Source organism: Manacus vitellinus, unplaced genomic scaffold (genome assembly GCF_001715985.3).
Source record: "Manacus vitellinus isolate BGI_N305 unplaced genomic scaffold, ASM171598v3 scaffold_14_pilon, whole genome shotgun sequence".
In the NCBI taxonomy this organism is placed as follows: domain Eukaryota; kingdom Metazoa; phylum Chordata; class Aves; order Passeriformes; family Pipridae; genus Manacus; species Manacus vitellinus.
Genome location: NW_021939063.1, coordinates 15,596,832 through 15,622,874, shown reverse-complemented (window position 1 = coordinate 15,622,874; position 26,043 = coordinate 15,596,832). Strand labels below are relative to the sequence as shown.

Genomic DNA, 26,043 nt, shown 5'->3' with positions numbered 1-26,043 from the left:
GGTCCCCGGCAGAGCCGGTGGCCAGCCCGCCCCGGCCGAGGGCGCCGACACCAAGACCTACCTTGTGGGCCAGGTACCACGAGATGAAAAAGCTGGTCTACGCACGGTAAGGGGGCTGCCACGTCCCGCCGGGACCGGCCTTTTCCCGTCCCCCCCCCGCCCCTCTCTTTGCATCTCCGTGCCTCTCCCGGGACGTGCCCTTTGCTGTGCTGCTGCCCGGTCAGGAGCGTTCACGCCGGCGATGCCATCGGTCCATCCATCCACACCTCCACCGCCCGCGGCTCGCCGGGATGGTTTTCTTTAGCTGAAACCTGGTCTTGATCTTCCTCTCGCCATCCCGAGCTTCCCTCTGTGCACATCCCCCGCCTGGTCTCAGCCTGTGAGGACGTGTGGAGTATATGGGGTTGTTCACAACTGGCCTCCTTAACGCGGGTATTGCCGTGGCACATGGTCTGAATGAAGGGCTTGTTACCTTTTTCTCCAGTTTGCCCTTGGTTGGCATACAGGATCGCGGTTGGACTTGGATAGATGGGCAGGGATGCTCGCTGAAGGGGTGAGTCCAACTCGCCACTGGAACAAGGCTGAGTGTGGACAGGACTGAAGCTGCAGCTCCTGGGATGTCCCCTGGTCCTTAGCTCAGTTTGTGTTCCAGATGGGACAGACCTTTTACTCATGAGTGCATACGTGTTTCTGCTCCTCTGACCAAGAAGTTACCTGGCTCTGTCGGGTACTTTGAGATCTTGCCAAACGAGGATGCCAAATCTGCCTGTTTGTAAAACAGGATTGTGGTCTCTTTGGCAGCAGCAGGAGACCTCCTCTGTATTAAACTCCTCTAAAAATAGCTTTCTTGGCATAAGGGCAGGGAACCTTTTCCTGTTGGTTTCTTGATTCTTGGAATGCTGAAGGTAAGCACTGTAGAGGACTAGGAAGTGTGAGTTCGTGCCGGCTGTTCGATAGCCCTCGGTTAGCTTTTGTTTATCTAAGAGCTCGCATAAGGACGACAGTCAGCCGGAGGCATCTGGAAGAGCTGTCTCCCTGCTCTGAGACTGACAAGGGCTGTCATTCCTTCCTCCCCCACCTTCCAGTACACGGAATTTGACATAAAATCTCAAGTCCTTGATGATGCACAAATGTAAAGGAATTGGCCGCTGATCCATTGGATGCTCAGCCTGCTGCATTCCAGCTGTTGCAGGATGAGAGCTCCTTTCCCTGTGCTTTGAAGGCAGCATAAGGTGCTGATGGAGGACTGTAGCTTTGTTAATACAAACCTGCTCCAAGATCGAGTTGGGGTTTTAGCCCCACTGCTTGAAAGAAATTCCAATTCACAGTACTTGTAGTGCTGCTTGGACCTTAATATCCTCAAAGACATTTTTTTCTTTTCCATAATGGCATTGAAACATAAATGTAGTTGTGGTCAATAGGCTGTGCAATGGTTTTTTGGCAAAATGCTTGGTTTACTATGTGACAGATCATGAAGTCTGTGTTCCCATAACTCTGTTGGGACTCAAGAGATACAGTTATTACTTGAGGTGGAGAACTAAGCAGCAGGAGCAAATGCAAAGTGGAGTGAAGTAGCTCAAGTGCTACAGAGTAGACTCTTTACAAACCTTCAGGTAGCCGTTAGACATGTTGAATAAGAAGGCCCTCGATGCTTTAAAGAATAGCTCCCCAAACCGAAATTTCAAGATTGTGCTGTTAGTCAAGTCTTGTCAGGAAGAGACAGAGTTGGTCCAAGTTGGTTTTAATTGTTGCTTTGATGACTAAACAGTTCTGCAAAGTGTGGCATCAGCCTGTTCCTTTGTGCTTGGTTTCTACATCTGATGTAAAACTGACTGTCTGTGCTTGGGATATGGATCTGAAAACATCATCTCAGGACTCACCAGCACTGAATCTGGGCAGACTCTGGTGGTGCCACCTTCTCCTTCCCTCTCTGAAACTCCCTTTTGTGAAGTCCTGTGTTGTCAGTTATTGCTGTTGGTTTGGAGAGAGGTCTCTGCCAGGAGAGTTTATTATGTGTTTTCAGACCAGCCCTTGCTCAGGACCAGATTTATAGAGCATTGTTGTATTTTTGCACAGAGGGGATTGCAATGGTAAACGCTGACAGAGTTGGACAGGGCAGGATGTGCAGGATGAGCTTCTGTGCAGTAAAGCTCAGTGGTGGTGCAGGTTTGGTGGCCACAGCACAGGCACCAAAAGTTCTCAACTTTGTCTAAACATGTCTCTGCTCTATCAGGCTTGAGGGGGTGATGGAAATGATAGAACAACATTGCTACACAAAAGGTGTCACTGAGGTAAAATCTCCCCTTAGAACTGGCTCAGGATAAGCCAGTTCTCTTCATCAGCCCCCCTATCTTTGCAACACTGACTCTTAGGACCAGATTTCGTTACCTGCAAAAATTTGAGGCTACTACTTCCATTTAATGTGCTTTTTTTTCTTTTCTCTGGTAAAAAAAAAAGGACAATCTGTTTTATCACAGGGGTTGGTCTTGAGCAAGACTCGCTCTTTGCTGATCTGATAAGTGTTCAGGAAGGCCAGTAAGCTCTCATTAGGCTTTGAAGTTTTGCAGTCTAGGAAACATCCAATCCTGAAACTCAATGGGACTGCCAAGCCAGTGAAGATTTAGCTGTAAGCAAGTGTGTTTGGTTTTTTTAGGTCTGCAGGACTTATTGCATGACAAGCTTGAGCACAGTTGAATGTGAGAACAGCCAGAACTGGAAAAGTGACCAGTTGCCAACTTCCTAATTCTGCTTTCTTAAGTGTAACCGTTTTTTCTTGCAAAGAACTATTATAACATTTGTCTGGTGCCTTTGTGCATTTTTAAGATGACATTTTGTAATGACATGGTATTTTTTAATATTGCCTTTAGTTTGTGTAGATTTCATTGGCAAGAAATCCCAAAATCTTTAGTCATAATGGCATAAATTCAAGACGGTGCTCTAAAGTAATTTTCAGCACTCTTTTAAGATGCTTCCTCTGTCACTTAGGGTTCTTTAAGTAATATTTTCCTCTTCCTATCCTATTGGTAGAAGTAGCTACTTCGGCTGGTTGGAGTGCTTTGCAGGAAATGGCACAAAACAACACTTCAAAGGGCTAAAGAGGTTCTTGGAAAGGAGGAAAACTGGCAGTTTGTCTTTAGAAAGCAAGTCAGTGTGAGCAAGGGAAACTTTTTAATTCATTAAGAGTATGGAGGATGGTGGCCATCTGCTTTCAGTATCCTTTTCCTTGCTTGTCTTACAAAGAAACTATTGCAGACTTCTGCCGTGTCGGACCTGTGTGAGTACAAAGGGTGTGAGAGGTGGGTGTGTGTTATTCTTCACTAACATGCTCGGTCTGAAGCTGAGAGAAAAGGAGCATTTCCTGCAGGATGCTCTTGGTACCCTGGGAGCTCAGAAAAGCAGGAGACGGGCTTTGCATCTCCTGCCCAGAGTGTTTGTCACATCAGAAGGGGCCATATGGTCGTTGCTCACAGTTAATTACCTGCTTTTGTTTCCATCTCTGCTCTCCTGTTGGGGATCGAGTGTTATTGCTTTCTAACAACGTGGGTTATTGCCTGGGAAGAGGCACTTGTGCTCTGGTGAAGATGGTCAATTTAAGCAGCTGCTCATGTTCTCACAGCGGTAAAATGAAGGGGATGTTGCATGTTTACCTTGTAAAAGGTGTAAAAGATGCACGAGATCAAACAGGCTTTCTTGTGGTCTGCCTTTGTTGCAGAGTTTCATCATGTGCCCTGGACATGCAGACACTTCCCTTCAAACCGTCAGAGCTGCAAACCAGAGCAAATTGTGCAAGTGAGCAGATTCCTGGGGCTGCATCTGTTGCAGGAGCTGCTTTTCCCCTGCTGCCCTCAGAAGTGCTCACGCCCGTTCTCCCTTCAGCCACACTTCCTGGGCAAAGTGCTGAGTAGAGAGTGACTAACTGTGATATTGTCTGCCTTTCCAGCTAGGACCCAGATGGAAAGAGTAGTTGGGATTATTATTCTTTTTTAATATCCAAAACTGTTTTCCATTTTTGTCTTGTGGTGTTGTGTTTTTTTTTTTCCTTGCTGTAATTTTTCATATCTGTCCAGCAATCTGTTACGGTGTCTTGGCAGAGGAAAAGCAAAAGTTCTTGAAAAATGGCATCTTCGTGAGCTTCTGGAGGGTGTCTGTTTGTTTTGATTTGACAATTGCCAGGAAATCTGAGACAAAGATCCCTGGCAGATTACGTGCAGAACGTCAGCAGAGCAGCAGTGCCCAAGTCTGCAGCCCAGGACTTGGTTAAGCACCCGGGATCGGTAACCACCCAGGTGGTTATCTTGAAAAATAAAAAGCAACAAACAAGCAAAACACCACAAAAAAGCAAACCCAAACCAAACCCACACTTAAACCAAGCTTCTTGAAACCTGCCTTAGTAAACCCCAGGCAAGTTTGGGGGTTTGTATTGAAGCTAATTTTGCCTGTGCTCCCAGCTCCTGTCTCTGCCCTGTGGTAGCTGGAACCTGCATGGAGGTTGGATGAGCTTAAAGAGGAGATGGACACCTGCTCCAAATAGGGGATGCTCCAAATGGACATTCACACTGAGCCAAATGTGCAGCATGAATCCCTAGACTGAAACCCAGTTTTCCTTCTTTCTAGGAGATCAGTGACCTTGAAATTACTGTAATTTAATATACAGGGTGATGGTGTGGTCAGAGCAAGCTGCCAGTTGGTTTGGTGACAGGGATGTGTGACAGGAAACACAGCAGGGAGATGTGTGGTGCTCCAGGGACTGTGTGTAGGGAACATGTTGTGTGTGAGGCAGTGGGGATAAAGGATTTTGGCTATTCCTTTTCAGCCCTTATGAGGTAAGAGAGAACATGCTGTGTAAGTCAGTGACAAAATGTCTGAGTGGGGTAAAATGACCGGGGCAAGAGGCTGTCAGAGCACAGAGAGGCTCTGTATGTTTGAGGCTGGCAAGGAGGAGTGTTACTTCATCCAGTGGGTCTAAATGTGCTTCATAAATCATACTGGGGCACAGTTACTGCTTATCTTCTGATCACAGATAGGACTTGCTTGGTGAGGCTCACACTACCCTCTCCTTGACACAAACTCCTACCACTCCCTTGGCTTTTCCTAATGGGGTTTTTGCAAAAGTTGTGGCTGACGTGTGATTGAATCCAGAAGGTTCTTATGTCTTCTATGAAAGAAGAGGTGGGTTTCAGGCAGTGGTATTTTGTGCTGCTCTCACACTATCAAACTGTGTTGTCCTGAATCTGTTAGCAAAAGGGGAATGTTGGAAGAGTTTGACCTCTGTGTAGGGATGCTGTAGCAGTGAGTGCATTTGTTGCACAAAGTTTTTTCATTAGAAGAGGAAAGCCCTGCACATTTGCCCTGAGCTGTGATTGGGGTTGTATCATCGTTCACCTTGTGAGGAAAAAAAACCACCCTGCAAATCCCAGCATATGCTTAGAAAAAGGTCTTCCCACAAGTTATCTGGAGGTGAGGACAGGAAGTGGAGCTCTATTTGTTTATGGTGCAAAGAGCATTTGTGATGAAAGGATGAAAGTTGTGATCATCTGAATCCTATTTACATTTCCCATCGTTTAAAATCCCAGTGGAAAATACTCAGATTGTATCCACTCTCTTCAGCCTCTTCCAGGAACTTTGCCACCATCGGAGCCACTCAAAGAGAGCTTTTGTTCCCAAAGTGTAGCCAGTAAGTCAGTCCTGCCTTAATACACTGCTTTATTTTCTAGTGATTCCTTTCCAGTTGATCTGGTGAATTGCATTTGAAGGCCAAATGAAGTGAGTTAGGAGAGAAGGATGGCTGTGTTTTGTAACATACCCATTTGTTTTCTCCTGAAAAATAAATATTATGATATATTTGAATCCTGTTACTTTAGTCACCTCTCTGAATTAGTGCTCACAAGTGTACTTTGGACTTTTACCTCAATTCCATTATAATTCCAGACAAAGTCTTTATTGGAAATGGCTGGTATCTCTTTCTAATAATGTATTTTTTGTTCTACATTCAAATGAAACTTGGTTTTATAGCAAGGAAGCACTAAAGAACCGGCACAGGGATTCTTGATAAAAGGCAAAAGTTAAGGTAGGAAAGGAAAAATAAATCCTACCCACTGATGCTGTGTAGGACCTGGAAAATGTCTGGACTTTTCCTATCATTCAAAGAGCAAATTACCCTTCTTTGAAGAGGGAGGAAATGTCTCCTTCCCCTCTGTCCCTCAGTGTGCTTGTGACTAGGCAACTGCCCCAGGGAACTATTTTTATTGCTGACTCTCATCTTGCAATGGACAGCTCTTGTGGAATGGGAAGCCTGGGAAGGGTTTGTTCCTGCCTCTCCCATTGCAGTGGAGCTAAAGCTCTCCTCTCTGGACTAGCTCTGGAAAGGGAGTTGAGCTGCTTGGTCACTTAACCCCATTTTCCCAGTGGTCTGGGGAGCAAAGTGTTATTCCCAGGCATCTTGAACAGTAACCCTGTTTTGACAAACCACAGGCAAGGGCTGAGCTGTTTCCACAGCTGTTTATCAGAGGAAAGCAGGTAACTTGTTGCTATCAGTGTTAGTGCTCCAAGAGCCTGTGGGGTTTTTTTACGTGTTGTTGGTGTTTGTACAAAACCTTGTTTTATCCTCTTAATCAAGAAAAAAAATTAAAAAGCCCTAATGGCACTTGCAGCATTTCTCTGCAAAGTCTGGCTGCTTCTGAGAGAAACAAAAAATACCAAAAGACAAACCTCAGAGTTTCTCATTTGGAGCAATCTAGATTTCCCAGAGAGGAGAGTTGGGCTGCTTGCTTGCTGAGTTCTGAGTGAGGGGTGTGTGTTTTCTTGGTGATCTATCACAGCACCTCTCACATTGTGAGCCCACTGAAACTGCAGCTGCACTCAGCCAGAAATCTGACACTTCAAAACCTCGGCTCTGCTTTGCTTCATGGAGGCCAGAGACCAGGGGACGTTGTTTTGCAGCTTCCTGACACAAAAGGTCAGTCTTACTGTGCAAGTAGATAGAGAGCATCATCTCCAGATGCAGCCAGAGGTTTGCCAGAGGTTTCACAGTGTGTTTTTTCACGGGGAGGATTATTTGACTTAGCAGCAGCAGCCTTTGGCAGAGCTCTGTGCTCCTTTGCTGCTGCTGTGTCTTATTTCCAGCTGCTGTCAGGTCAAGGACGAAAAGTCCAAATTTCAGTGATCCTCTCAGTTTCTCCAACCTCTCCCCTCTCCCTTCTCTTAGATCTCCTTCCACCAGGAGTCTGCAATCTCCTCAACCCCGCCGCTATCTACGCTAACAATGAGATCAGCCTGGGAGATGTGGAGATCTATGGCTTCGACTACGATTACACATTAGCACAGTATTCTAATTTACTACACTCCATGATTTTCAACACTGCCAGAGACATCCTAATAGAACAATTCAAGGTAATGAAAGAATTTCCACTCGATTCAACTTGCTGCTGTCTTTGCTGTGCCCCAGACGTGCTTGTGCACGCATTGTGCACGTGCCAATCACTTGTTTTATTGAGATAAATTTCACGTTTCATAATGTCTGATTGCAGAAAACTTTCTCTGTCCATGGAATTCATTTCCTTTGCGACAATTTACCGTGCTGTACATTCCTGAGGTTTTATAAATATGGAGTGGGAGCCTTAGTCTAGAAAGGTCTGGTCAGCTTTACTCGACTGTGGAAATAATGCCTATGGAATTGCTGGTTCGAGGGACACATGGTGGATAAACATGAACCATGGGCTGACATCAGAGCTGTGCAGGACTTGGCATGTGCAAGTTGATGTGGATGACACTGCAGCATGTCCCAGAGCAGACACCCTGTTTGCAATAGGTGACTGCTCTGTGTGGTTTTTTCTCATCATGTTTTTCTGTTTAGAGAGCTCTGCAGTGCCAATCTGTGCCAAATATATATGCATTGAGTGGAGCTTAGCAGAAGTGTCCTCACTGCCTCAGTGAATCTGATTTTTTCACTAGTGTCCCCTACATGAGAGAAATTAGTTTTGGGGATCCTGATCCTTTATGTCTCTCTTTATTCCTCCCTTTTCTCTGTTGAAGGGGCAAAATGAAGCACACCTGTTCCTTGGTCAGTTTATGCCTGGGGTGAGATGACTAATAGGACTAATCCAGCTCAACAGGTGAAATGATTTTGTTGATTATCCAGTCCTTATGCTCTAAAGACTTTGCTGTTTGTCTTCCCAGTATCCAGAAGGGCTTGCAAAGTATGACTACATTCCAGGGTTTGCCATTCGTGGACTTCACTATGATGTACAAAAGGTAAGCTGTACAAAGTTCACTCTCCTGGGCTTTGTCTTCCATTGTTATGTTTTTAGTGGAAATACTTTCTGTCCTTGCTTGCAGTAACATCTATCACCAGATTACCAGTGAGTCTGGGTGGCTGTGCTTTTCCTTGCATGGGTTCTTCCCGAGGGAAAGATGTCTTTTTTGCTTGCCTGGCCTCTGGCAGAATGGGACATTTTAGCAAAGGCCTCCACTGAACAGCCTTGCCAATTTAAAAGTCATTTAATTGCACAGGCTAATTAATTGAAAACTGAGCTTGTTAGTGTGATGGTTTCTGTCTTTCAGGAAATTTAAACAAAACTCAATCTTGCATCTACAAGTACTTGCCAGGAGCAGAGGCATAATGCCTTACTCTAATAATAGAAATGACTTGTCAGAAGAATGCTTTAGGAAGCCTTCCCCACCCCCCACCCCGAATAATAGAACTGCCTGGAATAAGATCCAGGCTACTTGAGATGCATGCTTCTTAGGAGCACAGGCAAGCAAAGTGCAGGCAGAGCTTTAACCCTTTTCAGTGCTTTGGACTGGTTCCCTGAAAGCCTCATGCCCAGTGATGCCATGTGGTTGCTGCAGCCAGGCACTCAGGTGGGAGCACAGCAAAGTTGCTTCACTGTAGTAGCTTTTTCTTGTGCCTCTGGCTTTACAAAGTAAGAGGTAGATGTGTGAGAAACAGAAGGTTCTTTCTCTGTTTAAATCTCTGGCCAGTATATCAGAGGAACACAGGCGAGTGGCCTGGCAAAGCACAGGGCCCCTTGAGGGAGTAGAAGGTGAGGACCCTTTTCTCAGGATCAGAGTTTGCAAAACACCCAAAAATCTGGGTAGTGCCAGTCTAAGTAAAACTTCAGCATACGTGCCTGCACTCCACAAATTACTGGGAGGTCTGCCCACAGTGTAATAAGCTGCACTGATATGGTTTCCTGATGAAAGAAGTTTGATATGTGTTCTTATGCAAGATGCAGAGTGATGTGGGTTTAGTGTGAGGCTGCTTTCCATGCCCAAGGACCCGTGTTACAGCTTCAGAATGATGGATGGAGGAGAAGGGATGATTCATGAATAGGGGAGTCTGATACCAAAAATGCAAAGAAAGCTCTAATGTTACCAGCCTGGTGTGCTCCTGAACATCTTTGCTTTAGTGTCTCCTGGGGAGGGGGTGAAGTGAGGGGAGAGCTCTTGTGTGAGGAAAATGTTTGGGCACAGCTGTGCTCTAAACCAAAACTTGCCCACTTAGTTCTGCTTAAGATAAATGTCAGGAGTAATGGATCTCTAGTGCACACAAAGCTCCTTTGGAATGTGTGTGCTCCTGAAAGGGAGATAAGGAGAGGCCGGCTTGAGTCACAGAAACATTTTTCCCCTGCATCTGTGTCCACAAACTGGAGTGTAACAGACTTTGGCTCATAGAAAGATGGTCTTTTGCCAGGGAGGCCAGTAAAAAGTCACCATAAGAGTAACTGTGTGTAAAAGTAGCTGGAGAGTAAGTGCTGCCCAAAGTACACAGATGTGGGATGTTCATATTGAATTTTATTTTCTAAATGTCGTTTGTGTGAAACTTTAAACTTTAATAAGGTTTCAGTGTAAACTTAACAGTAACCCAATTCTAACAGTAAATATCTATCCCTTATCACAGAGTCTTCTCATGAAGATTGATGCTTTCCATTATGTGCAGCTGGGGACGGCATATAGGTCTGTCAGTTCTGAAAATCATTTTCTAAATGCCCATGTATGCAAAGGTAGATTTCTGCATCTGAATGTATGTTCATGGCATATGTTGTTGTTTTTTTCTTTTTTTTTTTTTTTCTGAGCAGGGCACAGTCTTGTCCTGCTTATCCTGTTTGTGCTTGCTTCAAATGCTTACCTGGCATATAATTGCAGGGAGTTATTTTTTCTCAAGCATTTCAAGCCAAGTGTGGGTGGGAAGATCTGGAGCTTTTTGTAATGGTTAATGACACATCTGGTCACGTACTCTGCGAGGTGTCTGAGCTGCAGCTGCAGTGGGACTGGGTGAGCACCCGGGAGCAGACAGTGCCACTAGGAAAGGACTCCTCAGCACATGGTTCACACACGGGCCTGTCTTCTCCAGGCAGGAGTGTATCCCAGCAGTGCTCTGCTGGGCCTTGGACAGTGGTCTGGATGTGCAAATTACATCTTAAAGCAATGCAGACTTGTCAATAAAGTAACAGTGCATCAGAACTGGGCTCACTTTAAGGCCTGCTTGTCCTATTTTTCATTCTCCTTTGTTGTTCTCCAAGGAGAGCTGGGTGTGCTTTGGAATAAGTGGCTGAAACAGTGCAGAGGAAACTTTTCTCCAAAGAGTTGTGAGACTGGAGACTGGGAAAACACTTTGTCCTAAAGAGGAGAGGGTTAGTGTGTAAAAAGTTGTAATTTATAGATATCAGCAGCAAAGCTCCTGTAAATCCTATGTTGTATTTCCTGAGCATGGAAGGCAGTGTGGGTTTTTTTCTTGATCTCTGCCCTTCTGCTGTTAAGCTTGTTACAGTAAACACTCTAAGAATATTAAGAAGGGAGTTTCATAATCAGAGAGAATTGGCTTCTTTGAGAACCAGCTTGGGGGGAGGGAGCAGGGGGTTTGTACTGCCCCATATTTTACTTCAGTGTCATAAAGAGATTTTTAGTGAAAATACATTTAAGCTTTTCTTTTTCCCCATGTCCTTTTGTAGCTATCCTTCTTGGAGTGTTCTCTTCCTAAACTGTCCTTTGCTTTTGAGCACAATTGAGACAACATTTAATTTCTCAGAGGCTGTATCCTAACTGAGTAGGAAAGGAGAAAGGGAAAGTTACCGACTGCTTGAGCAAACAGCCATCAAAAATTGTGCAAGAGGCAAAACCTGCAGCAGTCAGATAACCTGATGTTTTGCTTAGGAAAGCTGAGTAAGAAGGAAACCTTTTTTCAGAAAGCCCTTTTCACTGAACGGTGATAAACCTCATAGAAGGAGGTTACCCGGAGCTGCCACAGTCAGGTGGTGGGGCAGTCCCATCAGCAGATTGACAGCAGACAGAGAGAAGTCTCTGGCTGGATTCTCTGCTGGAATGTGGATAAAACCCCTTAATTAACTTGAAGGAGCAAACAAGATACCTGAAGCATGTCTTGGGGAAGATTTTATGTGAATCTTAAGAGCCGTCAGGCTCTCTGTCTCTTTTGTGCAAGGGGAATTTGTGAATTTTAGGAAAAAGCCCATTTTTCCCATGTTCTCGTTCTGTGCAGTTTCTAGACTGGGCATTACTGACAAACTGTTGTTTTGTTTGTGTCTAGAGGGCTCAAACCCGTGCCTGATGAAGAGGTAATCGAACTCTATGGTGGGACACAGCACATCCCCCTGTACCAGATGAGTGACTTCTATGGCAAGGTATTGTAAGCCCTTGGCTGCTGTGATGCAGCAGCAGCAGCTCTTTAACAGCTTGGAAAACAGAGTGAATTGTAGGCACATGTAAACTACTCCAGCCTCCCTTGGAAAAGCTTGGTCCCCTGTGAGCTGCAGTGTGTGTTTTTGTTCTAGTGGGAATATGCCCCAGAGGTTATTTAGCAGTTTAGCATCTGAGAGACATCTGCAAAGCTTTCCTAAACACCAGGGCTATTGGCCTAGAGCTGAATGGCTTTGAAGCTTGATAGGGAGATGTTCTCTGCTTCCTTGGCCAAATCTGGCTCCCAAGCTACCAGGGCAGCCTGCAGTGCAGGAGCTGTGCAGGAGGGGGTCTGTGTGTAGCAACAGCTGTAATACCTTCCTCTTTGGCTTTGGGTAGGATTTTTTTCTTTCATGAAAGGGATCCCCCTCCACACCCCTTCAGGCCTCCTCAGTGGACATTATACATAGCATATCCATGAGTGTTGAGGATAGTAAGGTACTGATGTTCTGTCTGCAGGAGCTGTAGGAATCCTCTGGTTGCTGAACTAGAGGAAGTTGGGAGAGATTTTTCTTCCTCGAGTGTCTGGTGTGGTGCAGTGGGCAAGCAGGGCCTTCACATCCCTTTCCCTCAGAACTGCTTTGTCTCTTGCCCTTTGTTGCCCTAAGGGAAGCTGGAAGGAGAAGGGCACACTTCCTCTGGTAATACCCCTGTGAGCCTGCTGTGTGATGTCTGCAACAAGGCCACTTCTTGATTTCTCTCTCTTGGGAACAATTAATCTGAGTGGTTGTTTTCTGGATAAGTATATACTCTGTTTATAGCTCAGTGATGTTTCCAGCTTTGAAATAAAATGTTTCTGCTTAGAATTTGATATCTGTCTGTCAGCTGCACTCTGTTATCCTCCTGCTGTGCAACTCTGCTCACTCCTGGCAAACTTGAGATGATTTCACCTTTCTTTTTAAATAATAGTAAACATGAAATCTTCGAGTTGTGGCTTTCTGTAGGACCGAGTGCTCATGCCAAGGTGCCTTTCAGTGCTGCTTTGTACGTACCAGGTGCTTTCTTCTTTCCTGCAGCTGGTATTGAAAAATTCAGTATAACATTTGACCACATATGTAGGGATAGCAACTTATTCTTTGTGAAGAGGTGAATCTCCTCTCCTAGTAATGTAATGAATCCCATGAACTAATAAGTGGATCCCAAAGAGAATGAAAGTATTCACAACTAATGATATTTGCATCCAGCAATGTCTGCTCAGCCTGACACATTAGTGGGAAAGCATCTGGGTTAAGATGACTGCTGGTGTGGAGTGAGCCTTTGGCAGGTGTCTTGGATCTTGTCCTCTGCAGTCTGTCATGCTGATGTTGCTGTGTGGGTGACAGGAAGGTCTGACAGGTCACTGATTCCAGGCAACAAGGCATAAGACAGGCAGGACTGATGCAGCTGAAGTGTGTGAATACTCTCCCTTGAGGGTTTTCTTGATTCTCTGTTAGCAGGAGTGGACAGCTTCTGGTAGCCCAACACCTGCAGTAGGTGGGCACAGATCTTGCCAGGGTTAGACACTGCAGCTGCTTTGGCTTTCACTGGCAGAACATGCCTGTGGTGAAGGTGGAGAACTTATGGGTGTTGTGGAAAAACAATATGTAGCATTCTAAAAATGTAGTCCAGTTTTCATCCTGACTTATGTCACTGTGTCTACCTGAGGAAGTCAAGGCCACTAAAGGGAACAGGGGGAGGCTGGACTTGTAGGTGAACCACACAAGGCACAAGAATGAAATTGAAGTTTACAAGGTAAATCTTTGCTGTTAACACTGAATATTTAACTGTCCCCAGGACAGGCCATTGCTCTGCTGCGCTCTGCTAAATCCCATACCTAGTTATTTCAGTAGGAACTGCCTGTGTTTGTCCCTCTTGCTTCTTTCCCAGCATTCTGGAACAGGAAAAAGGGTGAAGGCTGTTTTCAGGAAATTTTATTTTTGCTAGTGAGAGAAATGTTCCCTTAGCAACCAGGCATCAAAATGGACAGAAGTGTTGGAAGGATTCAGTGAGTATCCCTGAGCAGCACCACCCTGTGTGGTGTGGCCCTTTGTGTTCTCTTCTGCTCTAAGTCAAGTTGTCCTATGAGTGGAAACTGTATAACCCTCAGCACATCAGCATAGCTTTTGATTGCAGCATTTTTGAGTAACACACCTCAGGCAAAATGCTGGTTTTTGTTCCTTTGCCCTTTTTACACTGCCTTTCTTGACCCCAGTTTGTGTTGCCCCAGCATTGCCTCAGTCCACCCTTGCCTGACCAGACGAGATGGGAGGTGTTCTGTTGTTACATCCTGGCACGACAGGGCCACACATTTGTCACTAAGGCAGCACCTGCCCTGTCAGCCTCTACCATCTGTACCTTCTGTGATCTTTTGGATGCTGCTTTCATGTCTCTCTCTCACATAGTTGTAATAAATGCTTTCTGATGTGGGCCAGTGTTATCCTAGAGAGTTGAACTGCCCAGCTGTCAGTCCTGGATTGCTCAAAGCTCACATGCACAGACATGATGTAGCTGGATTGCCAGGGCACCGCTGGGGACCAGTTCATTGGGAGGTCTGTGCACTTCCCAAATTGTTTTCCATATACAAGACCTTGGTAACTGTCTCCCTGTCTGATCTGGAACTTCTATCAACGAAAGATGAAAAAATTGATGCCAGGTTCATCTTGCAGTGAGACTCACCATTGTCCTCTGCAGGGGTGGTACATCAGAATAAACAAGTTTATTTTATTGGCAGACCTCCAAAGTTGGCTTCAGCCTGCAGATAGATTTGTAATTGATAGGCAATAACAATAGCAAATGTATGAGAGAGCCTAATGCAAGGGGAGTTATTCTTTGCTCAAGATTTGATTGTCCATTTCTACTTGGCTGCTGGGTGGGCTGAAATCCTTTTTCCTCTTTGTGCCCGCTCTGGGTTTTCTGTAGTGACTCAAGGGCAGACAGGCATTGACAAATGGCTTGTTGGAGTGATTCTTACATTGCCCTGTGAAACCTCACTGGGATATGGTTTCAGCAGCTTTGGTGCCATGTGTCCAGTATCAAAGCCTGGTTTAGGTGAGCAATGGGGCATCTTCAGCAAGGCCCATGGCTGCTTCTGTAGCAGTGTTGTCTTTTGGCACCTGTATTAATGTCAGGAGGCCAGGTGGGAAGCAGAGGGCATGGGGTTGAAATCAGTGTCTAGGACTGACACCACCTTAACCCCATGGTGTTAATGATGCTGGGTTTGTTTAATGATTTATGTGAAAGAGAAGCCTCTCTCTTGTCAAGTGCTAATGCACTAGCTTAGTGTTTTAGTGTAGAAGAGAGGGCTGCTTGTTGACTGGCTGGGACTTTCCATGCTAGTGTTTTTGTTAGCCTGGTTAGATGGTACTAGGTGATATTAGTGTGTTTGTTGGCTTTGATATTTTTTTTAAGTATTTTTGCATTTAATGTGTCCCTTTAATTTTTTGCTTTCCAGGGCCCATCACTTAAGCAGTTTATGGACATTTTTTCTCTTCCTGAGATGACACTGCTCTCTTCAGTCATTGATTACTTCATAACTCATGGCATTGAGTTTGACCAGGTGCATCTCTACAAGGACATATCTGTAAGTAAAATGTCAACTGTCCCACAGCTCATACCACACCAGAGCTGTGAGCTCTGCAGCACCCAAACCCAAGGGGCTGGTACTGAGCAGCCTGATATGACAGCACTGTTGTCCCTTTAGATCCAAGCATTACTGGGGAATATTCAAAAGTGTGTTTTCAGGACGTGTTTGGTTTCTGTCTGTACTACAGAGTTGGTGTTGCTGTACACTATCTTGTGCAGGAATGCCTAGGCTGGTTAGGTTGAAGGTCCTTCCATGGGAAATAGGTCACAAAGCTTGTGTAAAAGTTTTTGGGTTCTGCAGACTTTTAAACTGTGTTTTCCTCTTAGTATCTCATTTTCAGAGAAGCTTGGTCTGATCAGGTACCAAACAGCTTACTTTGTTACAGTGATTGTTGTGAAACAACTCTCCTTGCCTGCTCTGAGAATCCACCTCTTCCATTTGCAACTGCAGAGTAGTCTGATCCTTTGGAGATGTTTTCCAGTGGGTGACTGTTGCTTTCGTGAGTCATTTACTCCAAGGTGCTAAGTGGCACTTGAAAGGGCTGTGTGGGATTATCAGCACTGTTAGTCGGGACTGTCTGACTTCTTAGCTATTGCTGCAGACAAGATGTAAGTGCTTGAGGTTGCTGCTCTGGGTGACTTATGCTGACAGACAACACATCTTCCAAGCCCTATTGCATTCCTTTTTCCATGGAGAAGGGTTTTTGGTTTGTGCCTTATGGGAAGCTTAGGCTCATCCACTGGCTGTTCAGTCCTGTTAGGGAAATGGAGCTCCACGTCTGTGCTGCTGCTTTTGTGATAAGGATCCACCTGTCAGCGGGGCTGCAGCCCAGGATTGCAGTTGTGTTCTGACCTTCTGTCTGTGCCTGATAGCAGCCTGCCAGCCCATTTCCCACAAGACCTTAACATGGTTCTGGGGTGTTGGTTGTTGTTTTTGCTCTGGGGGTGGGGAAAATGGGAAGAGGGTATACAGCTGAATCCTGAGGCTTTTTGTGAAGATTGTCTTCTGAACCTTCTTTTGAGGTCAAAATGGATGTGTTTCTAATTGAAATCTAGAGAAGGGGGGGGCGATTGCCACAGCCTAATACATGCTCAGTACAGGGCAAGTGGTGTCCTCGAACCCTCAGACTTCTTTGTGGACATGAGCACAGAGACCCCTCTGTGCCTACAGACAGGTGTCCCAGAGAACTTGCACAGCCCTGACTTTTAGTACAGCACTGACTCACAGTGGGTTAAGACATGTCTAAACCTGACACCCTTCTGTACCTCTCAGTGGTACTGCTGATGCAGGGCTGTGTGTTTGGAGAAGTGCTGCAGACACTGTGCTGAGTCAAAAGGGCAGACCCTGAGGCAGTGGAAAGGCTGACATGTAATCCAGGTAGTCCTGTCACACCAGTTTGGTTGCTTCATATTTTAAAGTAAGAACATACAGTTTACCTTGCTTCCCTTTGGAGGAGTTTTTTGGAGCCCCGTTTGACACCTCCCAAGGCTACCAAGATTTTACCTGCAAGAACCTTGTAGATCTTCCTTTTCTTTTTTCCCCTTCTTTTGCTTTTTAAGTGGTGAGGGTTTAGGGAAAGAGCAGACTTGAATTTCTTTCTCCTCTGCAAAGGCAGTTTTGACAAAAATCCAAAGCATTGCTTGCTTTTAGTGCCAGTGCTGCTTAAGAGAAGCTTGTTTCCTTGTTAGAACTCTTGCTCTTTGTTCAGATTCTTTCCAATAAGGCAATGGGATGTGACCTCTGCCTTTTTACCATTCAAATCCACATGGTGGAAATTGACTCCTAAAACTTCACTTTGAAGTGGTAATGCCTCCTCCTCCACCATCCCCATCTAAGCTGTAAACTCAGGTTCTCTCGAAGCTTTGCAGGAAATGATTTTTGGGGTCATGAGCAGGTTTCAGCAGCACTACCAGGTGACTGTGTGGTGGTGTGGGCAAGTGTGGAGCAATGTCAGTGGCCTGTGTGGGACTCCAGTCTGTAAGGGCAACTCCCAAAGGGGCATACAGAGTGTAACAGGGGTTTAAAGGTTCTGGGGAAAGGCAGCATTTGTTTACCTCTATAAATTGTCAGGGATGAAAATAGTACTGTTAAAACAAGCACTTGAATGTGCAAACACTGCAAACTGTGTTGCTGCTCTGGAAATGGTTTTGTGTGTCTTGGGTATCTCGTTGGATGGAGACTTGGGCGGAATCTCAGTTGGGTGTGTCCAAAAATGTGTTGCATCTTGGCCTCTGGCCTGGAAAATAGAGGATATTTGGATGCCCTTGACAACATCTGTTTTAACTTGCCTCCCTCCCAGCTGTGTTTTGTACCACCCTCCTAATGGAAGCTTCTGCTCTGCCTGTGCCCACTGGCCACCCGGGGCCAGGAGCTGTGGCCCTCCTTGGCTTGTGGGGAGCATTTTGGAATCAAAAGCTCTCCTCTACTGCTGTTTGCCTCAGCCACACTCCTTTGGGTCACATTTGGCAGAGCTTCTATAGGTATAGGGAGAAAGCAAAGCCTGCTGTGTCTGGGCCAGTACAGTTTTGGGACAGTGAATAACCATTCACTGGAGTTGCACAGTCTGTATTGCCTTGGTACCTGTGTGTTTACCTGTGCTGGTTTCCAGGAGCTGGAAGGAACTTGAGCTTTCATAGATAAGTTTTGAGGTTTTTCCCCCTTGTACTGCATTAGCTGAGCCAGCCACTGTGTTCTTCTTTTGGCATGTTGGTGAGCCTTGCTGGGCAAGCTTTGCTGCTTAGCACTGATGCAGCTTTTGTTCATTCAGCAGGGAGGGGATGGATCATTACTCTTGGTCCTCAGAGGTGACAGTGAGTTTGCATGCTGGGAAATAGGAATGCCACATGTAAAACTGAAACTTTTTTCCCCTGCCCTTTTCTTTAGGATGCAATTAGAGATGTTCATGTGAAAGGAGTGATGTACAAGTGGATTGAAAAAGATCTGGGTGAGTTAAATGGAGGTCTGGTGCCAAATCCATCTCATACTATGGGTGTTTTGGGTAAGATGGCTGTGTTGGCCCCACACAGTCACAGGAGTCAGGGGAACACAGAACTTACTGAAATACTTGATTGTGCCGTGCCTGGAGGCAGCTGAGGATAGAGTGGCATTCAGAAACAAGTGGCATTTATGGGCAGGTGGAGGATCTGTTTTATTGAAGGAAACAGCTACCTCATTGCTCATGTTTCTGTTTTCCTTCAGCTGGTAAACGAGGGATGATGGTCCTTGGCATGATGTGAACATGCAAAGGCACCATCTGGGAAAGGCTTCCTGGTCATTCAGGGGAAAGGAAGCTTCTGCAAGCAACATGGCCTGGAGTGGCTGTGCCTGTCCCTTGTGACAGTTTGGTATCAACCCTCTTTTTCACCAGGCTTTTCAGTTCCTCAGTCTTCCTCTTTAGGTGGGATGGATGGGGATGAGGAAGGCCATTTTGTCACCATAGTGGTTCACTACCTGCCTGCCTGAGGTGGATCCAACTCAGACCTTTTGCATCCTTAGTGGCATGGGGGCTGGGTTGGGTTTGGTTTTATACAAATGTGATCATGACTTGTGCCAAAATGTTCTGATTGCTACTGTTTCATTCTGATATAGAACAGTACATTCTGCATGGGGACGAAATCTATGCTGTGCTGAACCGCCTGGTGAACCACAAGAAGAAACTCTTCCTCATCACAAACAGTCCCTTTAGCTTTGTGTGAGTACCTTTACTGCACACCAAGGCTGTGCAGGGCAGTCCCTCCTTGGGGCACCTGGAAGTTGTATGGTGGAGGGTTTTGTGGCAATAGCCAGCAGAGCTCTCTGGGGACGGGTTGTGGTGAATGTTGCACCCCACAGTGCTCTCCACAGCACTGACTCTCACTTGTTTAGAAAATACAAGGCTGTGGCTGACCACAGCAGTACAGAGCTGACACTTTGTGTTACCTCTAGCAGTTCTTGGTGCATCATAGGCTTCTCTGGACTTCCCATGGTGCAGAAGAAAGGGTGGGACAGCTTGAAACAAAGTTGCATCAATACTCCAGTGCAATGAGACAGCCTTGGGGGGTTCACATGTCTGTGCTTTCTTCTCTGTTACTGAAATGAGAATAAATTTAGGACAGACTGTTGTAAAGATGTGGTGTTGGGTGAAAAAAGAGTACTGGATCTGTTAATTTTTCTGTTCCTTTGCCCTTAGGGACAAGGGAATGAAACATATGGTTGGCAAGAACTGGCGGGACCTATTTGACATGGTCATCGTGCAGGCTGACAAGCCCAACTTCTTCACTGACCGCAGGAAGTACGTGTCCAGGGGCTGTGCTGCTGCCTGTGGGGCCCCCTCCCTGGATAAACAGCTCCTTCTGCCTTCCAAAAAAGCAGTGGTTTGCTAAGCATCATGTAGGCTCAGTGGGCATCCAGCCTTCTGCTGCCCTCTCAGATTCTCTCTGGGAAGATGAAAATTGGCTACTCTGGGAATAAGTGGATGTGTAGAGCCAAGCAGAAACTGTGCTTCTAAAACTGGCTGTTTAATCCTCATGAGTTTTTTCATGGTCTGGGTTTAACTTAGATTTTTAGAGGTAACAATGTACTTAAATCATTAGAAAGAAGAGAGGAGTGGAATGGTATGCATGAGAGCTGACCATTTCTTGGCTCTAGGTCTAGAGAGTGTGACAAAATCTTTCCTTTTCCTGTTCCCCACACATTTATCTGTGTGGTTTGTTTATTGAGGGTTTGGGGGGGGTTGTTTAGTTACTGGATACATACTGTTTGGTAATTGGCAGCTCTGGAAGCCTTTGTACGTGGCAGCTGGGTTTTGTGGTCAGTTAGGAGCTGCCAAGGGACATAGGCTGCTGTCCTCTCTTTGGATTATTTGCTTTGGGAACTTGTGTCTGCTTTGTTGGTTCAACTTACGACTGACCAGAAATTACTGCCCTTGAGGGATCAGTCTATTCTTTCCTTTGTATGTATTTTCCTCTCCTATTTCCCAGGCCACTGTCACAAACAGGAGTAAACCTATGGAATGGTTTTATAAGCTGTTTTATAACCTGGTAAAGGTTTTCTTCATGGGCTGCAGGTGGAGTGTCTTTCAAACACAGCCTGGAGTGATGATGATCCAGCCCTCTTGGAGATAAAACCTGTGGCTGTCTGGTGCCTAAGATCCAGGCATGTAGTGGGCCATGGAAAGACATGGCAAGGCCTCAGGAATTGCAGGAGCCAGCTCGGGTCGAGATCAGCATGAGAACTGCTTTCCATCCACTCTGCAGACTTGCTGTATCCTATTAGGACATTCCACGGTCTTGGTTGGGCTGGGGCATAGCCAGGTTGGAACAGGACACAAAGTCATTCAGGGCAAAGCCTTCTTGGCCTTAGCATTTCAGAGGGAGTCATTATTGTTACTATTTTCCTCCCCTCTGTATGTGAAAAGTAGAGTTGTCAGGGATTTTGGCATGAAATGGTTACAGCCAGTGGAAGCATTTTGAAAAGATATTTCCCTTTCACACTTTCTATTCCCCTGAGAAAAAAGTCTAGAAGGCCCAGAAGGTCACTTAGAGCTCATGTAGAGCTTTTATTTCGAGTTGTTACATAGGTAAACAAGTTTCCTGATTCAAATGTTCTGGTTGCTGGGTAACAATCACCTAAAATCAAAAGGAGTTGACATCTCCCCCTTTTTTTCCCCAGACCTTTTCGAAAACTGGATGATAAAGGCTCACTGCAGTGGGACAAAATAAACCAGCTGGAGAAGGGAAAGATCTACAAAGAGGTAAAGTGAATGGGTGCATAAGGGGTGTGAACCAAGAGTCTGAAATGGTTGGGACTTACAACATGCCTACAGTTTTGGAGATCACTGGAAAAGCCTGGAAATCACTGGAAAACAGGAAAGTCTGCTTGGTCAGGGTGAGGGAAAATTATGGGTTCTTCTGTAGGGCACTTGTGCATGTTTGGTGTTTGCAAAGTGAAACCCAAAAATCTGTGAGGAGAGCACGTGTATAGTCAGAGGGTGTTTGTAGGAAGCCACGCTCTGGGCTCTGTGCTGGCTGGGGGCAGTGGCCTGGTAGGACACTGTCCCTCAGAATGCTTTCAGCATGGGCTTGGCATTAGGGATGGAGGGACAGGGACAAGGGGGGGAAGGCAGAGCAGGGCCAGGTAACTTAAGGCGTGGGGTGCTTGTCTTTGTGCCCAAGGGAACCTGTGCTGAGTTATCTCTGCCAGGCTGGGTTTTTCCCAGCTGCTGCCCTGTTTGTGTGAGATGGGGTGGTAGGGAAACATCCTCTGCATGTGTAGCAGGGGTCAGTGAATGTCCCCTGCCCCCCATGCACAGTGAAACCTTTACCCTGGGAGCTCTGGTCTGACATTGTCCAGCATGGCCAATAGTGCCATTTTCCCTCAGCTCTTCCAATGTCCTACTCCTGAAACTGTTGTCCTGGAGGTGCTCCCAAGAGTGTGGTAGTTCAGGCTAAGAAGGCACAGCTCTCTAAAATCTGATGGGTATGCACACCTCACTCCAAATTGTTCTCCATAAGGTTGGAAAAGGTGCACTTGGATAATAGAATAGAGAAACAAAAGTGATTAAATAGGGCACAAAACCTGGCTCCTGACATGCCCCTTCCTGAAGGACCAGCATGTCCGGAGGATGAGCTGTTACTCTGGTGAACTTGCTGCCCGGGTTGTTGTCCTTGCAGCTGGTCTGTCCCCTGAGACAAGTTGCCTCTGGCTTTAGGACAGTTTGTTCTTGGTTATGTGAGCTCTCCAATCCCACGGGAAGAAACAGTTAGTGAGATTGCTGTCAAGTAGCTGGGACCTGACCTGTGGTAGAAAAGTGGGTCATGTCCTTGAGTAGTGCTGTTGGGAAGCCTCTGACCTGTCCAGTGGGTCTGCTAAAGTGCTGGGATAGTGTCCCAGCCTCTGCCAGGAGCTGGGAGCTGGGAATATGCAAGTATAGTTCATTCCCAGTGGGTTAGCAGCTCCCTCAGGAGAAAAGGCGCACCTCAGCTTTTTATTTCTAGAATTTATTGCTGAATTAAATCCTGCTCTTGACCACCTACGTCTTGTGGCCACAGGTTGCTCACCCAAGTGAATGGTGCAGTGAGGAAGGGAAAAGATGAGGAAGGAGGGATGGAGTAGGATTTTGTTCTCCTCTCCAGTTCTCCCCTGATCATGATGTTCATCTGACTGCATTGAGGTTGTTGGGATGTGACAGAGTGTGTATCCTGGTTGTAGCCCACCTTGTCTCCAGGATTTTTCATTTCCTGGAGTGCCACAATATCCTTCTTTCTGTCAAGTGTTAGTGGCCATGGACCTTGCTGTTCTGGTGGTGTTGCCATAGGCCCCTGAGCTGTTCCTGTCCCCTGGAGCATGGCTGTATGGCATTTATATGTCCCACAAATGGGATATCAGGGGTTGGAGGTTTGCCCTGGGGACTGGGAAGTTTGAGTGATGCCCTTAGTCCCTCCATTCCGATAGATGTGGTGTTTTCTATGTGATACTTATGTACTCCCATCCCTCCCCTGGTCTGCTGCCTCAGGAGGGAGGAGGACAGGACCCGAAGGTCATGGAACAGGTCTGTGTCTCCGTGGAGCTCCAAGTACAAGTTTCCTGGCTGTCAGGTCCACTGCTGTTTGAGGTGACCAGAGCACAGCAAAAGGACTGTCCTCCCCCCAAAGCTGTGGTCCGTTTCCCTGCTGGGCCAGTGGAGTCCTGAGGAACCCTTATGCAAACAGCAGCAACAGTGTCTAAGAAATGAAGTCTGTCTCCTCTTGTTGCCTTTTTAGTCCATGTTGTCCTTTTGACTTGCTGTGCCCTCAAATTGCCTATTTGCAAAAACTCTTCCAAAGAGTTATTCTGTAGTCTGAGAAAAGCTGAGGAATGTACAGGGGGGTTGTCACATAAGTGCAGTGAGGTGGGGAAGGACAGAAACCCTTGGTTGTAGATAGTGGGGTAGCGAGCAGGTTGATACTTCTGAGTGCTCACAGCTGCATGTGGTGAGGTGGCCTGTACCCACGTTTCTCTCTGCACTCCTGTCCCTTGCAGGGTAACCTCTTTGATTTCCTGAGGCTGACGGGCTGGCGTGGGTCCAAAGTGCTCTACTTTGGTGACCATCTGTACAGTGACCTTGCGGTGAGTGAAATGTCTCTGCTCTCCAGAGAGGCGGGAGCAAGCCCGTGTGGCTGCTGTGGCTGCAGCTGGGTTGGAGATAAGGCAGGGCCTGGTCTGAGTGCTCGGGTCTGTGCTGGGTGCTCTGCAGGCTGTCAGGGCACACTCAGGGCACACCAGCTTCCCCATGCTCTGTCAGGCACAGGCAAGCACCACATTTCGAGGTGATTCACATGGCTGATCCTGCTGGCCGGGAAAGGGTTGTTACTGGCACGGGCCATGGATGGCTGTCCCCTGAGAATCCAAAATGGGAACAAGACCACTCTTCTAGGAACCAGGGTTGTGTTTGGCCTTCAGTCTTTATGTTGAATTCATGGTTGTTTTTTCTCCGTGACCCCCAGGACCTCATGCTGCGTCATGGCTGGAGGACTGGAGCCATCGTTCCTGAACTGGAGACGGAGATCCGGATCATAAACACAGAGCAGTACATGCACTCCCTGACCTGGCAGCAGGCTCTGACGGGGCTGCTGGAGAGAATGCAGGTAAACAGCTCCTGGCTGAGCAGGACAGGTAATGTGCTGCCTTCTGAGTCTGCATTTTGGGCTTAGCATGGGAATGAGGGGATATACCATCTTGCTTGGTTCTCAAAAATATCCTCCTCCTGGTGCAGTGGGCTCTGGGTTTGTGAGTTACAGTGGAAACTGGGGGGAGCTGAGGTGTGGCCTGCAGGAATGATGTGTGTGGTTCTGCTGCTGTCTTTGCAGATGTATCAGGATGCAGAGTCAAAGCAAGTATTGCTGGAGTGGATGAAGGAACGACAGGAGATCAGGTGAGCATTGTCCCCCCTCACTGATAAAGTCTCTCAGGGCCTCTCAGGCCTCTACTGGGTCTGTTCTGTAACCTGCTGACCTGTGACCACAGTTTTATCTACAGAGCCCCATCTCTTTCCTCTCAGGTCGCTGACGAAGAACCTGTTCAACCCACAGTTTGGGAGCATCTTCCGCACCTTCCACAACCCCACGTACTTCTCTCGCCGGCTGGTGCGGTTCTCCGACATCTACATGGCCTCCATCAGCTGCCTGCTCAACTACGACGTGAACTTCACCTTCTACCCCCGGCGCACCCCCCTGCAGCACGAGGCCCCGCTGTGGATGGATCAGCTCTGCACGGGCTGCATGAAAACCCCCTTCCTGGAGGAGATGGTGCACATTCGGTGAGGGGCAGGTACTGCAGGCAGCAGCATGGCCGGGCCTGTTGTGGGGCCGCTCGGCAGCAGCACCTCTGTCCACCACTAAAGGGCGTTTGACACTTGCGTACATGTGTAGATGGTGTGTTTATTTTTTCCCTTCACTGGCTCCATCCCTTTCCCTGAGGTGCGTTGTAGGCTGCACAGAGCCTGGGTGCTTGTTCTCTGGCAGGGAGTCCTCTCTAGGAGCAGGTCAGCTGGAGAACTAATGAAGGTGGTGGGACAGCCACTCCCTGCTCTGTGCCCAGAGAAGTGGCTCAGACACGGAGCCCCACGTCTCCAGTGCTTGGTGAGTGCAACCCAGGGGAGGGGTGACAAGGTGAGTCAGGGCTGAAGCTGCCCAGGTGTCTTGGGACTGCAGTGTGAGTCATTCTGCAGGTGGACAGGGAGGGGTCAGGGCTGCCAGCTGGGCAACCAATAAAGCCCATCATGGATGACAAAGCATCAGCAGTGTTACCTGTCCAGAACTGGTACCAGCAGCCCTCAGCCCATTCCTGCTCCCCACCAGTCTGGTTTGTCCAGCTGGGGACTCTGGTAGGGAACTGTTAGGTAACTGTGCAGGATGTGCAAGCCTGGGGTGTCGGGAGTAGGTCACAGGGTCTCAAATGTTGTGATACACCTGGTTTTTGAGTGAGTTTAGGGCTGTGCACTGTCAGTATTTTTGGCTTGGTGCCATGTGACATCACCATTTTGACAGTTGGTGTGGTCTGTTGTGAGTGGCAGAGGGATGGTTCTGCAGGGAAGGTTCAGGGTTGGCAGCAGAGGTGGTGGCATTCCACCTGTTCACTGAGATGTGGCCTACAGTGGATGGAGGGGCTGCTGAGGTTGTCCAAGGAGGGTGTGGGTGTGGGTGTGAAGTGCTGCTGGGTGTGGTGGGTCAGAAAGGGGAGTGTGGCCATGCAAAGCCATGTGCTGCCTCCTCAGGAGGAGGAAGAGCAAAGAGGTGCTAATAGCAATGTCAGAGTGTATAGGATGGGACAAGGGTGACAGTCTGGAGGCCCAGGCAGGTGAGAGCTGCTTTAGGATGTGAGGTGCAGAAAGTGGGCTTTCACCTGGCTTGGGGCTATGCTGGTCCTGGACAGGCTTCAGACTGCCCCAGGGCCAGGCAGGGCATTGGGGAGGGGTAGAGGGGCAGTTGAAGTGGGGAGGAGCTGTTGAGAGTTTGTGCCACTCTGCTGATTGGCCCTGGGAAACAGGAGAACATTGTGCCTTTGGAAAGCTGGTTGGTGTGTGGGAAGTGATGGCTGTAGGATGAAGGGGTGGAGACATTGGTCCTTGTCCTCCTGCTCCTCCCCTCACTGCTGCACTGTTTGCAGATGGCAATAAGGGTGACAGTGCCAGCTTGCTCGAGGGGCAGTTGGTGTTGAGGTGACAGGAAGGAGAGAGGGAACAGTGAATGGAGGCACTTCTTGTCCTGAGTCTGGTAGTGAGCAGGCAAGGAAAGGAGTGACTGCAGAGCGTGTCTGTGCAGCAGGTAAGGGCT

General features: G+C 47.2%; 1 protein-coding gene across 2 annotated transcripts; it reads left to right on the top strand.

The window, feature by feature from the left end:
* Positions 1-24,626, top strand: NT5DC2 (5'-nucleotidase domain containing 2). Of its 2 annotated transcripts, none has more exons than XM_029958274.1 (14): positions 1-101; positions 7,204-7,389; positions 8,176-8,250; positions 9,899-9,954; positions 11,543-11,636; positions 15,122-15,250; positions 18,137-18,197; positions 18,842-18,944; positions 19,422-19,523; positions 20,903-20,984; positions 23,252-23,338; positions 23,716-23,856; positions 24,079-24,143; positions 24,270-24,626. In XM_029958274.1, exons 1-14 carry the CDS (start codon positions 84-86, stop codon positions 24,529-24,531), a joined length of 1,461 nt encoding a protein of 486 aa, XP_029814134.1. In that variant the 5' UTR covers positions 1-83; the 3' UTR covers positions 24,532-24,626. The 2 variants fall into 2 exon arrangements, with proteins under 2 accessions (XP_029814134.1, XP_029814135.1); XM_029958275.1 differs by lacking the exon at positions 1-101 and adding an exon at positions 5,990-6,067 and having other exon boundaries at positions 7,205-7,389.
* The last annotated feature ends 1,417 nt before the right edge of the window (positions 24,627-26,043 follow it).